The following is a 15,699-nucleotide window of genomic DNA, read 5'->3' as shown; positions in this document are numbered from 1 at the left end:
AAGTAGGTCATGTACATTTTGTATTATGTACATACTCTTGGTATGAATGTTTTACTTTTAATGCTGTGAGATATGATTGAAAACAAAATTACACTCTTATATTTTATTATGATCATTAATAGAATTGAAATAATGATACGCATCCTTGTAATTATTCTGAAGATTTGAAATCTATGGTAAATGTCGTAATTTCAAGCAAGATTAACTGGTCTTTATTTACAAATCCCAGCAGTAAAACTGACATACAGAGTCATGCTCTTTCAGATTGTTTTTTTTTTGTAATGAAAAAAACTACAGATATTTTTGATGGGTGTATGTGTGACTTTGTTTATAATGTGTCAAACATGTCTGTTATATGGATTTATCTTTGAGACAATTTTAGGTATGAATTTGTTGACTTGACAAATCTGTCACTTTTTCCTTTCATTTTTTATTGCTGTTTTAAAATATATTTGTCTCCTTGATTTCAGTGTAACAGTTATAATTGGTATAATGAGCTAGCCTGATTTTTACAGAGAAGTGCACAAATTTATGCAGACATCATTTGATACCCATGCACAGATACATGTACCCAGACATGGTGAATATGCGGTATGGGAGCCGTTAGTCCAGTTTCCTAGTTTAATGCCCCATCGTAACACAGGTCATTCCACACCAGCCCTTTATGTCCGAGCACTAGTGGGAAAGTACCACCTGTGTACGAGTATTTACCAGTGGGCTTGACCACAAAAAGGCAGTTTATTGGCTCATACACCTTTCAAGATACAAATTGGAAGAACATAATGTAGCAAAGATGGCGTGTAGCCTAATAAATATGAATACAGTACTTTCATGTACTTTGTATTGTACGTAAACAGGGAGGACTTTGCAATTTTCCAATCTTAAATCTCTTTTACTGTTAATGTGTAGCTACTCATCATAGCAAAAGAAGCATGAAAATTAATTCTGATACCAGGTACCGTACATTAAATTTGTATTCTAAGAATGTCATGCTTACCTGTATCAGGCTATCAGCATATTGCGGTTTAGTGTATATGTAGCCAATGACTCTGAAAATAATTGTATCTATACGGACTCTCTTTTTCAGGTACTGCTGAACCAGTGGATGTTGTAGAATTCAAATTTTATATTCAGTTTGTATCCTCTTGCTTTCAGGTTTCCTAAAGTCCAAGAAGAAAAAAGACAAGAAGAAGAAGAAGAAAGATCAGATAGACAACGTGTCCACGTAAGTCTCTTCCAGACAGACCGATACATGTAACATTCTGCATGAACATGTACATGTACATGTATATCTCAGTAATGTTGTGTATGGGACATGGAACTGTGTTGTGCAAACAACAGGATCCTGTCAAACTGATTTGGCTATACCAGGGTTCTCCCCAAAATTTTTTAGTATAGTGGAGGGGCTTGCAAAAATAACCCGCACCAACGTGCTGCACTTTCATGAAAATGGGTTCATTTTGCAATGACAGAGGGTGTCAAATACTACAAGTATAATATACTGTTGTTATTCCTTTGTTGTGAAGTAGCAAAACTACTATTGTTTTGATCATTGCTCATTCACAAGTTTTTGCAGACAATGCTGACTGGAAAAGTGATGCCACTTGGTACAAAAATCTGTGAATTGTCATTAATTTTAGCAAAACTAACAAAGAAAATAGGGAAGAAACACACTAAATTTGAAAAATAGTATAGTGGAGCTGGCTGAGAGTATAGTGGAGGGCCTCCCTTATTCCACTCTCTGGGGAGAACCCTGGCTATACTATTCTGCATTTCTCTTATTGGAGGACATGCTTACTGCTCAAAAAAATTTGCACTGATTCTCTAAATCTTGTATCACATGAATGATAAAAGTAAGCCTTCAGGAGTGAAACCTTCCTCTGATTTAAGAAAAAATCAAGCCCATGATCAAGCAAATTTTGCTACAAGACTTGAAAGTCATTCATCTTTAATGGTTTATACCTTATCCTTTCATGGCTTAACATTAAAACTTGTGTTGAATCTGAGTACAATGTACATATAAATTGTGAGAGCGTCTTTCTTTCATAATATCAATGAACTAGTCTGAAATAAGAGTCTCCATTCATTGTGAAATGTGCTTTTGCCAAAGTCTGATGGTAATGTGTTTCCACAGTGGTTCTCCAGACAGAGAAGACGGAGAGGTGGTAAGTGTATTACAGCTTATCTTTCCCCTGCACATGGCTGCTTTTGTGAACTCTTCCATGGGTCAGGTGAAAATCTCCACTAAAGCCAGGAACAATTAACTGTCAGGAAGAGTGCAAAAATGTTTTGATATGGAAGTGTAAAACATTGAGGTAGTGGTGAATGAAATGTTTACCTTACCCATGACAAAAGCAAATCAGATTAGGCCTCTTAAAAGGTAGTAATATGGATTCTGATTGGACAAGCTTCATCCCTTGGATGGGTTCCTTTGATGCTGGGATCTTTTTATCCTCGAAGAACATTAGTAAGAATGTAATTCCTCTTTAAGTTAAAAGCTACCATAATCAAACCTCCCCAAGAAGATCACTCAGGTGACCTACATGGATACAATCTGATCTATGTAGACAGGTGGTCACTGTAAAATCATATAAAATGAAAGGATTCTTAGTGCCTACGTTAATGGAGCAAAAATCATCTAAGGGACCACCAAAAAGTAGTCCCATTGGCTCTTGTATAATATACTAGTAGATGTTTACAGTTGTGCAGGTTGACTTTATTAGATGTAGAAACCATAGGAAACATTTTTCAACTATGTCCTATTGAGCTCACATGTAGTGTAAAATGTGGAACTGTAAAGAAAAAAGAAAATACATATACAAACAGTTTACTCAAGTACCAACACTTTCTCTCAAGGCAGCGACCAGTTCTGTGGAGCCTGACTCTGCTACCACTGTGTCCTCTGAGCCAAACGTGAGCTGGGCAATGTAGAACAGATCAAGCAGAGCAGTTAAAGAAACTGTAGTTAACTTAAAAACGCAGTCATGATGATGTACTAGTATTCCCTAACCCCCTTTGTGCTAATGGATTCCAATTTTTGTTTGTATGTTTCTACCAGTATAATGTGAATTATGATTTAATGCCATAGCATAGGTCTTGGTTTTGGGTCTATACGTTGCTAGCGATCATTATGTATCTTGAGTTGTTATAAAGTGATAAACCTTTACCTCAATGACCCTTCTATTGTAAACAGATGAAGATAAAAGCAGGGCTCGAAATTCATTTTTGGGATTAGGTGCACTGGTGCACCCAGCTTAAAAAATTGGGTGCACCCAAAAGATTCACAACTTAAATTTAAGTAATAACCTAAAAATAAAACTTAGTTGCAAGCTATCAAATTCTTAAACAAGTGCCATGAGTCCATGACAGACATTTTCATTATCTTTCTAACACTTAGATGTCAAGAATATGATGTATACTAGTATACTTTGATATCTTTACATACATAAACATAAGATATTTGGGTGCACCCTGGGTGCACAACTCCAATTTTGGGTGCACCTGGGTGCACATGCCCTGTAAAAGACTTGTGTTTTATAATGTAATTTGATTGTTTAGTTGAACAGCAGCATTTGAATGTTACATTTTTACATATCCATCTATTTATAATGAAAAAAACTTTTTTTCTCCAGGTTCCACCAGGTCCTGATGTGCTAGTTGATGAAGAGGGTTACAGAATCAAACCCTCAGAGGAGCCGCAAACTGATATCCTTCAGCACAAGTCAGCATGGGTGCCTATCCCATGGAGAATGAATTTACATTGAATTATAAAAATTCCTCGAATATTTCCAGGCTTTCTAACATCATAAAGATTTTGAAAAATTACCAATTATAACAATGCTCCAGACAAATTACAATTCTAATGTGGTCTTAGTATTTTGATGAATTTATCAACGGAGCACAATCATAATATTGTGGTAGTCCCTAAACATTATCATGACCTATGATCCAGACATTTCTCCTTAACTGGTGTTCACCAAAGAGAAAGGACAGCTTCTATTCCAGCAGCGATGATGATTCAGACGATGAGGGGGTAGGTGGGAAATTCCGCGTGGAAATCAAACCTCCCGTCGTGAAGGACAGACACGCGACGGCGGGCGACTCACTGGAAGAGCTCAAAGCAACTGTAGGGGGGTTGACTCTCTCACCCTCCCCAGCAGTAAGTATGAAACTCCACTCCAAAATTAAGCCATCTGATTGGCTGAAAAAGTGTATCAACTTTATCTTGCTATGTAGGAGACAACCAATGGAAAGAGAAGATTTTGAGTCAAATGTTAGCCTTGTTTTGAAGGCTGTTCATAAGATTTAACATGTACATATATTCGATACAACATAATTTGATACATTTGTTTTGTTTATGTTAAGTTTTAAGTAAACTTTCAAACTAAAAGCTAGTCAATGGGTGTTGCATGGTATCATAGACTGTAGAAGGTACAGTGTGTACATCATGTATATCATAGTAGTGCCATTGCATACATATTATCATCATGACAGTTTGCCACCTTGTTTTTCCTTGTTTGATGAGTTTTGTTTCTGTGACCGCAGGCTTCTGTGAAGCTGCGTAAGGAAGCCAGTAAGTACACGACCCCGTCTCACGTGTTAGGGACCATGACGTGATGGCTGTCAGTCAACTGTCACACCCACAAAATCAACAGCAAATCACATCAATTTTTTTAAAGATCTTCTTGCAGTCTTTATTGTGATTAAGGGGGTAGAAAAACATAGCATCTTTTCGTACCAGAATGAACACTGCTTTTTTTCAGAGGTTTGATCTGCACTCTTTCAAACATTACAAAAAGTGCAGTTATAGATACATACGCGTATCAAGCAGTAAAGAATGTACGAAAATAAAGTGAGTACTAAACTGAGACTCTTCTTTTCTGTCTCAGCGTGATTTGGGATTGATTCGTTGTTTCACAGCCAACACGATCATCAGAAGACTTATTTCGTAGCGAGCAGTCCCACACCTCCACACGTGACACGCCCACTCTCATGTCCGTGTCTGGTATACTTCCTGTCGGTTAGCTAACCCTTGTCTGTATCTCTCTCCTCACCACGCCTCAGTTAATAAAGCAACGCAATCTCAAACGTAAGTATGTGTGTGTGCCAGCCTGGACCTTTCCTCATCCCTCCCCATCCCGGCATGGACCATGCATTCAACAAGCTACTTTTTACCAGGAAATACTGACCATGTTTTTAAATTACAATTTTCCCTTTTTCCAAGTATGCTTTCCATGCAGTTGTTGTTGTTGTTGTTGTTTATTTGATACGTTTCAAATTCGTTCTGCATTTGGGGATGATGTAAAGTCTTATCTCAGTAATGCAAGTTGTATTTGCCAGTTTTCATCACCATTGCAAGTGCATTTACTTTATTAGCATTTGATGGTGTATCTTTTAGCGATTCCACTTTAGATCCAGAAGATTGGGTTGGAGTCCTGTCAAAGTCTTGCAAGCTACTTGATAATCCCTATGGCTTCAAGGGGATCACATACATGTACCTACATGATGTATTGGTCCTAGCCTACAGCCTTGTCTGAAAAAGAGTGAATTGTCCAAACTCCCAGAAAGCTGCATCAAATTCGCTTTACAGCAGCATGATATGTGATTCAATTGTAACCCTAGGAAGTCAGATGGACCAATAATCTGCACCGTTTTTGCATCCATCATGGAACAGAAACTTGATCTTGATAGAACATGGTCTAATACCAGTGCATAAATTCATTTTCTTAGTTATGCTTTTGAAAAACTCCCACATGCATCAAATTAGTAAATCAAATGTGCAACTGCTGTACAATGTACCATGTATGAATGGCTTTATGTTCCATCTTGCTTTGACTGTGCCTTTGCTGTGCATCATTTCTTGTTCATTTTCCATGTTTTACAATGTACATCCACTTTACCACCAACACAAACACCATATTTGTAAACACCAGAATCAATTATTGCATGTCATTATAATAGAATACACATGAAGAGATAATTTGTGTATTGCAGATGTTTTGCTTTAATTTCTATTCTTAGTCATGTAGCGAATTTGCCAAAAATAGTTTTCACAACTTTGTTTTGCACGTCAATGTTAACAGGAAAATTCTATGTTAATGAACTGAGGTCACCTTCTGAGGCAATAAAGCACTTATTAATGTACTCCAATGCATCACATTTAACTTAATCCCTTCAGTTGGCCCTGTATAATTTTGTGCTCAGTGTCAAATTGTTCAGTTAGAGATAGAAATAGTAAAAACTTGTTTTCATTTTAGTTCATATCTTTCTCGTTGTTCCTATTGCTTGTTAACATGTTGTCTGCTGAATGTAGTAAAGACTAACATTGTGGTTTCTGTCTGTAGGTAGACAACAGTTACAGAGGTCCAGATCAGAGTCCCAGAGCCAGGAAGAGTAAGTATCTACATGATAGTACATCACAGGAAATATATCATTTTCCGACTTTACTATGTTAGAATGAATATGAAAGTGTTAACAATTCACCATAATCATTATTCAAATAGTTAGTAACATGTAGTATGCACGTACATGATTGTACAATGTCATATATTCATTAAACTCCATTTGAGAATGCCAGGGACAAAATACATGAAAAAGACATAAAGATACTATCTACGGGAGACCAGATCTTCTGTACCTACATCGATTCATGTTAGTGGGACTACCAGTAACTTTCAGAACCTGCCAACTATGGTTATCCCCTCATACAGATGAACAATGCAATTGAGCTATGATTTGATGATCTCAGCAAGCATACCGGTAGACTGTGTAATGTAAATTGTATGGGAAAAATGTATAGATGATTTCACCATGATTCCTGCATTGCAATAGTATAATGTTGAACATCATTGATGATTCTTGTTGCAGCTTGTATTTCCCCAAACTATTGTGTAATGCTTTCCATTGACTACAGTAGAATACAGTAGAAGCTGCTTAATTGCACACCCAATTTGCCATTTCGTGCAAAAATTTGAATGGTGCAACAAAGCGAAGTTACTGAGCTAGACCGCACCGCCAAGGAAGTTTGGGATTTCGTGCAATTAACTTTAACATTAATTAGAAATGTGTGATTATCCGTTGTGCAATTAACTGGCTTCTGCTATACTGCTTTTCCAATCCCTCGTGCTGTGATTGTGCTGTGATTGTGCTGTGATTCAACCCTGCGCCCGTGTTTGTTTGTTTCTGTCTGTTACAGCGTGTTTACTTACCTCGACAGTATGAGCACCGCAGGCCTGGGCACATCCACCTTCAACAGTAACAGTAAACCCAGCAATGACCTGCTGGGCCTTGACCTCTTCAGTTCACCCCTGGGCACTGCCCCGCCCATCTCAGCAGCTTCCTTCTCACAGTCACATTCAGGTGAGTTTGCTTTGGTTTGATTCCGATCTCCATTAGCAATAGTGACTGATACGTCACTTTTCTGGAGTCCGGGTGAATGATGTAAATCATTGTGTGGCTGATACGAGACAGAGGTTTGCCAGGCCTCCATCCAGGTGATTTGTAGTTAATCACCAACTCCAGATGGAAGGATTTGTACCACCGCACACCCGGGCATGCCCTTACTCTCTAGCGGTCAAATGCAACAAAATGCATCAGGTCACTAAAATCAATGAATAGTTTCTTCAGGTTGGTAAATGACTGTATTACAAAGTTCTTTACCCGTATTCACAACACACACATACATGTACATACGCCAGCCAATGCTTTGCTGTCACCTTCTTTAGGGCAATACTGATTGGCAAAAATATGACAATACTGTGGGACCCCATGTGTAACACTGGCAACACCTAGCTGCAGTGGGAAGCAGAACCAGTCATTTTTGCTTGAAAGGAATGGGATGATCCACATTCTCAAAAATATGATCTCATGATAATGAGATCAAGAGATCATATTTTTGAGAATGTGGATCATGACAGAAATGAACATTTATGTACATGTACCATATAAAGAGGTAAAGCAAACCAATTCAATTGAAATTGCACTGTAGTACATTCAGCAGTGCTTTACGATGAAATCTATATAATATATATTGTGATACAGCATTTTGTGGTCGCTATTACTATTGATCTGCATCTGTAGACTTCAGTGAAAGACCAGTTTGAAAGACTTTAACTTTTATATCTGTCTTTGGGTGTCTAACTTGACGATGTTGTTCTGTTGAAAAATTAGCGAAAATGCAGGAATGATGTAACTTTTTAAGGTATCAATTTTGTGATTCTTCACCTTGCAGCATCAGCATCTCCAGAGCCGTGGGGTTTGCCCTCTCCATCCTCCGAGCTTCCCCCCGCCCTGCCTGCCAAGCAGCGTCAGCTCACCCCCAGTACCCTGCCTGTACCGCTGTCTGCTACCCCACCCCCTACTGGGGCGGGGGATGCCAGCAGGTAAGGCAGAGATTATTACAACACTGCCAAGGGACTGATGTGTTGTGGCATGTTTAAGTGTGTCCCTGTTTGTCTGTGTATGTTTGAGCACTGCAGTTTCTATATAATTTGCCAGAGGGTGCTTTTGACATACAGGGGAAATTGACGATTGCCTTGTTGGTCTTTTGTGAAAGTCCAGCATGTATCACCCCAGGTTGGGTGTAGGTACGCGAAGAAGCTTGGATAGAGTGTATAAGTGTATAAGTGGGTTGTTATGGCAATATTTAGCAAAGGCTCAAATCATAAAAAGCATCACAAATATCCACGTCTAACACAGTTTTTTTACTTCCATATCAGTGTCCTCCCGGAGCAAGAGAAGATATCCAGACCCCCCATGCCTGGAGCCCAGCCTGTTCTCCCCCTGCCCCCCAAAACTGGCAGGGCTAAACCCATCCCTGCACCCAGGCAACAGCCCAGTCCAGATGACATGGTCAGTGATTTTCTTTGTCTTTTTACCCTACCAGGTGAAAGATATTACCGTAGGGAGGCATAGACCTTAGATCCTCCATCAAAGCTGATGTGTATTGTTCAGCCAACAGTGTTCCTCCAGCTTTGTATTTTTGCTGGTACTTCCATCTCCCTGTGCTGCACTTGTAAGTGGAACCAGTCTTAGAAGAAGTTGAAAGTTGATGTATAACTTGATCCCGATTCTTCCCAGATCCCTGGCCATGTCAGCCCTCCAATCCACGTCACCAGTGCAGCTCCTCTGGCCCGAGCTGAGAGCCTCTCGTCCATCTCGTCTGGAACGTTCAGCACTGCCGGCACGCCGACCGCGGGAACCTCCAGAGGTCCGTCGCCTCTTCCTGCGGGCAGCGGTACGGAGACGGTGATCCCGGTGGCCGCAGCCTTCAGCGAGACGGTCAACGCTTTCTTCAAGGGAACAGACCAGGATAAGTGAGTTGAAAACATTTATGCAAAGAAAGTCTGGTCAAACCCATTTCTCAAGGATAAGAATTCAATTACTACTGTAACATTGTACATGTAGTATGTCTGAATTTTAAAAAGGATATCAAATGTTTTCTTTTTGATGAAGTAGAGAAACAATCCACTGATCCTCACCTTGCTTTTTGATTAAGTAGAGAAACAATCCACTAATCTTCAAGCCTTTGACACAGCCGGAGACGACCTGTTCAGTGACCTTTGACTTCTAACCCCTTGTCACAGGTGTATGGTGAAGATAACAGGTGACCTGATGATGTCATTCCCCCATGGTATCATCAGCGCCCTGACAACCAACCCCACTCTGAACCCCGCTGACCTTCAGAATAAAGAACAGCTCCCGGCTGGAGCAGGTGCTGCCCAAACAAGACTCTCATTACCCTGTAAGTATGATAAATTTCTACATGTCTGCGATGATTTTATTTTCACAGTCCTCCCTGTGCCCTCTTGAAACTGACACTTTGTATTTCCATTATGTTACTACTTTACTACACAATAATATTATGATTTCTTTGTATAATAAATATAAAAAATTAACCCTTACAGAGATATATGAATTGACAGTAGCTATTATACATGTACAATATGTCTCCTTCACATGATGTGACAAAAACTTACGTAAGGGCCCACTATCTTGTACCTAGACTTGCTAGTAAAAGTTGTTGAAATTTTCAAGTTCAGTAATTTTATGATTATTGTTATAATTATCTTTTACACAATTGTAATACAAAGTTACTCAAGAAACTTGATGGTCAGACATTTCAGATAGCATTTGCTATCTTCTGTCATTACATGTATCTTTGACAGATTATTTTAAATGGTATTTCCACAGAGACCCAACCCAAAGCCAGTTAGATGCCCAGGCATACACCTTTAACATGCCTGCCTTGCTGACGTACCTGAAACAGCAGGCAGATCAGAACATCGGGGCCAGCTACTACAACATCGGCATCATGAAGTACCAGGTAACACTTAATGTTTGTCATGTAGCATTTACTGTTTGTCAAGAAACAGTGAAAGTTTGAAATTGCATTAGCTTTTGTGGGTAAAGATGGTATCTCACTGCACTTTGGGCACCGGTGCAGCACTGTTGTTCGTTCACTGCAGCACTGTTGTGTTATTTTCTCCAATTTTTTTATAATTTAGATATTGCATGATACTCAAAAGTATGACTTAGAAAACAACAAAATGCACAAACCATAAGAAAATGATTCCTTTATCTCTGAAATTTGTTGAGTAATATTTCGAACCCCGCAGTGCCGCACCAGTGCCCCAAGTGCAGTGAGATGCCACCTTAATGGTGGACTGACCTCAGTGAGGATTTATGACTAAGTTGATAATGAGAGCTATTTGTTAACTATTAAGAAATTCAATGCTAACTTGTATTTCTGAACATTGCTTGTTCTTACAGGTTTATGTGATAAACATGAAAAGAAGCAACTTTCTTCCACATTTGAAGCATAAAGTAAGATGTTATGTTACAGATGAAAACTCCAGCAGGAATCCAGAACACTCCTCTCACACTGGTCGCATACTGGAAGTGCGAGCCCCTGTCCACAGAGATCAGAATAGACTACGCTTACAATGAGCCAGCATTTCCGCTGGCCACAGCACTGACCAATGTAACCATCCACCTCCCTGTGGACGGAGGAGTGACCAATGTCCAGTCTATCCCCAACGCTACATGGTGAGCTCTTTCACAATGATGACTTTAAGAGCATTTGAAAAATTATGATCTTTGAGCAATTATAGTAATGAAATTTAAAACACAAGTTTATAATCATAATAATTGTTGTTAACAAATATGTGGGAAATTTGTTGACAGTAAGTAATGTTAATTTGCTAGTGTCCATTAACTTGTTGATGTTTGTTAAAAGGAATACAAGGTAGGTACAAATGTCTGTACTATTGCTTCTGTTTAAAAAAAAATAGCACAGATGCTGTAATGAATTTCGATTTGTAAAGGAATGTACATGAAGTTGTATTTTGCATGTTTTCCAGGAATGCTGAAGCCAAAAGAGCACTGTGGAAGATTCCAGAGATATCCAAAGCATCAGAAGGGGGAGGTAGTGTGACAAACTCCTGCTCTTTTTCAATTTTGACTGATTACTTACACATTTAGTACTTCACTTTCCATTAACCAAGCCTGAACCAAAGAAAGATTTATAAATAAAGAAATTACACAACATGATATATGATTTGAGACCATCAACTTACCAACAGAAAATGTGCTTTAAGGATGCTGTATTTTCTGTTGTTACCTTGTCGTCAATGCTGTTATTATTCACTGAACTATCAACAACAATCCTTGATTCTTGTTGTGTATGTCTCCCAAAGTTAGCCCTTAGCTATAGTCTGTGGCCAGTTGAGCAACGTTGACTGTTTAAGCTAAACCAAGAAATAAAATAGAATGAAATAGATTCTCAATGATTAAATTTAGAAGAAAACCATAATTTATATATATATAGGCATCCAGCTAGTTTTGTTTCATTCTGATGAAGACTTTTGAATAAAAGGTCGAAACCGGTAAACCGTTGTGTCTCAGCCGTCATCCTTCTGATGCCTTATCGACCACAGCTAGGTTTGTTATGTTATTAAAGCTGCACTCCTTGTTTACCAGGCATCAGCACCCTCCGTGCCAAGTTTGACTTGACTGAGGGACCCAGTAAACCCATGACCATGGCAGTCAAGTTCAACAGTGAGGGAACCACGCTGTCGGGACTGGAGCTAGAGCTGGTGGGGGGCGCGTACAGGGCCTCTCTGGTGAAGAAGAGGTTTGCTGCAGGTTGGTGTTCAAATTTACTTCATTTGTTGGTACAATGAGTAAGGGTTGTGTTCTTGACCAGACAATGTTTTTTTGATCACCGGTATATGGATGACATCCATGCACACATCAATGTTCGGTCATTTCCACAAAGCAAAAAAGTTTTCAAACATACTGTAAATTGTACAGAGCAGCCGAAAAATGAGCACATACATGTATATGCCGTGAATTGCAACAAAAATACCGGAAAATACATACTAATGCCATAGAATACCAAGATCAAAGATGAAGATGTGAAATATCAGATTGAAGAATCTATGAAATGTGGAAGTGTTAGTGTTTCTTTTCACTTTCATCACAAACTTTATAATACTAAAAGCAGTTTTAAAGTCTTCTTTGTGCACATGTAAAGGAATTACATGGAATTACAGTGAATGGATTTCTTTGTTGAACCTGTATGCTGTAATATTTGTCATGAGTGAGTCATGAGTAAGCTGAACTTTTTATCCCCCAGGAAAGTACATGTGTGACAGCCAGTAACACTTCCTAACTGGGAATCGAGACCAAGAAAGCCAACAGCAACAAAGAGACGTTACATGTAACATACAGACCCTGCCATGTCCTTCCAGAGGTGCAACATTCATGTACTCCCTCTATCACATTTGTACAGAACTCCAGCCAAGGCCAAACCATGTCCATGAATCAGTTTTCAGATTAGTTTCTGAAATAAGAAGCAGAAAACTTTAGGCCTTTTCTTTACCAGACAACAAGAAGTTTCATTTCAAGTGCTGTTGTGGAGTGTGTGTATTATGTACCTTCATTTACATTGCAGCTCCCTTCAAAGATCTACAGGAAAACATGATCACCAAAATTTATTATTGGTTTGATCTCAGGGTTTCTTAGTCGGATAACCGAGCATCGACTTTGGTATGGCCACATATGCCTATTTGGGACAGTGCAAATTTGTACATAATGTCAGTGCGTGTTAGTGGGCAAAGTCTGTGTGGAGCTATAGCATAGAAAACGTCCTTGGTAGGCAGTCATTTAAAATGTATTGTAACAATTGTACAACCTGACTATAAGGATATTTTAGGAGAAGAAACTGTGGAAATTTTATATCTACAGGGCTTGCTTCTCAAATGTATTGTGGAGTACATGCTAAATTTCCTGGAATGATTCCTTTTTGAAGTAGGTTGCAATCTTTAAGATATCTAGTAAAATTTCTAGGAAATATGATTATGGAACTTTTAGATGTTAACTTCATTTTTCCAGACGGCCAAATTTTGGGATACATTACCTTGCTTTATTACATGATATGAAGAAAGACGTCAACAGTTTTCACAATCATGGAGGTTGTCATCAAAGAGGGGCATTTAATTTGTGCTCACACTGGCATCTAGACTACTTGTACATTGTTGTATCAAGGTGCATGAAGCAAAAAAATGGAAAAATCTTGGTGCATACTTAACAATTCATCTGATTTCAAGGCCCTTATTTGTGTTGCTGGGTATGTTTCCCTTTAGCTCAGCATTTGACTAAACCATCATCATTGTTACAGTAGTTTAAGATGTGGAATCATTTTTATAACTTGTACAGAACAGTAGAGCAGTAGAATTTAGCTATGCAATAATTCTCAAAATGTTCATTTGTTATGATTTTGTGCCAATGTAGGATTCTAGAGAGACCAGAAAGTGTCAGAAGAGTTTTAACATGAAGCAGACAGAGACATTAGCTTTGAAGAGAAAATTTCCTTGTATTTAGTCATGGAAAATCATGAATATTGAAATGCTTTTCATATGTGGCAAGCAATGGAACCTGCATGGCAGTTTAACCCCACAAAAATATAGCTTAGAATGAAGAGCTAACAAGCAGTGAAGTTGAAGCAACGATATTAAAGTATGTTTTGTAGAATGAGCATAAGAGTAGTTGGAAAATCCCATCCTTGATGCAGAAAGTGTTCTTTTTCTTCTTGAAAGGTCTCTTCACTCACCAGCTACAGGCTTTGTTGTTGGTACAGCTTAACTCAGAACTTAGAAGCTCAACCCATCTTAGCTACAAAAATTGCCATAAACACTACTTCAGAAAAAGGCCAAAACACAGGCTATTCATTAAGAACATCCATTCCTTTTCTAAGTGCTCATGTACACCCTGCTTCAAACTAACTGGCTTCTTACTTGTTGACCCATCTCCACTGCTAGATCGGTGGTGTGTCAAGCTTAACGTAAACTTTCACATCTCTGGCTTTCCTGGATATATCCTGTCTTTACCCCATTGTAATTAATTCCTTGTTGATTAACCATTGAGTTTAAGTTAATGAAATCCTGCTGGCCAGGAGTATTGTGGGTAGTAATCTCTACCTCATGTCGTGGTATGTTATACATTGTATATAGTATACCAAAATGTATACCTAATGTATGTGTGTAAAGCTACAAAATCAAGATATGTTGTACTCTAAGCTGTGTAATGAAGTGTAGATGGTAGAGGATTTATCATGTATCAGTTTGTTTCAAAGATTTGGTATTTCCCGATGTAGCAGTGTTTATATGAAATATGAGCTGCAGGTAGCTTGAGGGTAGCCATTGGTCCTGTCCTTTACGAAGTCATCTACTGAAGGGCCCCACTGTGAAATGACGGAAAGTAGTTTGTTTATATTAGAATGTTTCTGTGATTATTGTTTAGCCAATCAAATGTGTAAAAACATTTGATTGGCAGGTCATCATCTGTGAAAACCTTGATTTTTGACTACATGGACCTGTGGAAGTGGACGTTGTATGACAATCTTGGTTGGCAGCATGTGACTCTAAAATAAGCATGGATGGGGAAGTTCTAGACTTAGACACAACAAAAGAATTGGACACATGTATTCCAGTACTGAAAACACATGAAAAGGTTTTAACGTCAGATACATGTTGTTTACAAAGATGGACCTATGTTGTACTTGCCATGTAGAAAGAGCTACCGCCATCATTATTTTGCACTGTTATTTCAATGAGAAAATTGGGAATGGAATGGTGGTCTATTAAGTATATGTGATATACATGTACCTGTACTGGCATCTCTCAATTGTTCAGTGACATATGATAACTGGTTAATGTATGATTTGGTTAATTTTACAATATTAGGTTCAGTTTTTTTTTTTCTTTAAAAGAATTGCAGATGTGCCAAATAATATGGTGATGCAGGAATGCACAGTTCACAATCAGTTTTTGAATGTGTTGTAATTTTTTGGTAACCCTGCAACACTTTGTAATACTGTTTTTTTTATCTGTGGTTATATAAACAACTTAAATGAAGAAACTGATCCTCTGACTTACCCTGAAATTGATGACATCACCATATCCTGTGCACAACCTACACAAGTTACAACCATGACTTCATCACATATGAATGCCAAAGTTGAAGAGTTGTGATTGCATGGTCCAACCTTTTTCAACATTAGTACATGTAACAATTATGTCCAGCAGTGTAACTTGATCAAAGTGCTGAAAAAGAATTGGAATAGGACAAACCTACTTGGTGCAAATTTGGCTTAATAACATTAGTTGCAACTTGTACATTAGGAATCCAAGCTCAGTT

The 15,699-nt window shown here is 38.5% G+C and overlaps 1 protein-coding gene across 1 annotated transcript in view; it reads left to right on the top strand.

The window, feature by feature from the left end:
- LOC118431471 (F-BAR domain only protein 2-like) overlaps nt 1–15,391 on the top strand; it is a 30,020-nt gene extending 14,629 nt beyond the window's left edge. The window contains 17 exon segments of the mRNA XM_035842712.1: nt 1,156–1,225; nt 2,135–2,165; nt 3,633–3,705; nt 3,978–4,159; nt 4,546–4,573; nt 6,345–6,393; nt 7,196–7,359; nt 8,231–8,381; nt 8,718–8,850; nt 9,079–9,314; nt 9,585–9,666; nt 9,668–9,746; nt 10,167–10,324; nt 10,844–11,046; nt 11,361–11,425; nt 11,980–12,144; nt 12,638–15,391. Coding sequence (XP_035698605.1) covers nt 1,156–1,225; nt 2,135–2,165; nt 3,633–3,705; nt 3,978–4,159; nt 4,546–4,573; nt 6,345–6,393; nt 7,196–7,359; nt 8,231–8,381; nt 8,718–8,850; nt 9,079–9,314; nt 9,585–9,666; nt 9,668–9,746; nt 10,167–10,324; nt 10,844–11,046; nt 11,361–11,425; nt 11,980–12,144; nt 12,638–12,663 — 1,895 coding nt within the window. The 3' untranslated portion in view covers nt 12,664–15,391.
- The last annotated feature ends 308 nt before the right edge of the window (nt 15,392–15,699 follow it).

The sequence above is a fragment of the Branchiostoma floridae genome, chromosome 15, assembly GCF_000003815.2.
Source record: "Branchiostoma floridae strain S238N-H82 chromosome 15, Bfl_VNyyK, whole genome shotgun sequence".
Classification (NCBI taxonomy): Eukaryota; Metazoa; Chordata; class Leptocardii; order Amphioxiformes; family Branchiostomatidae; genus Branchiostoma; species Branchiostoma floridae.
This window is presented reverse-complemented; position numbering and strand designations above follow the sequence as displayed.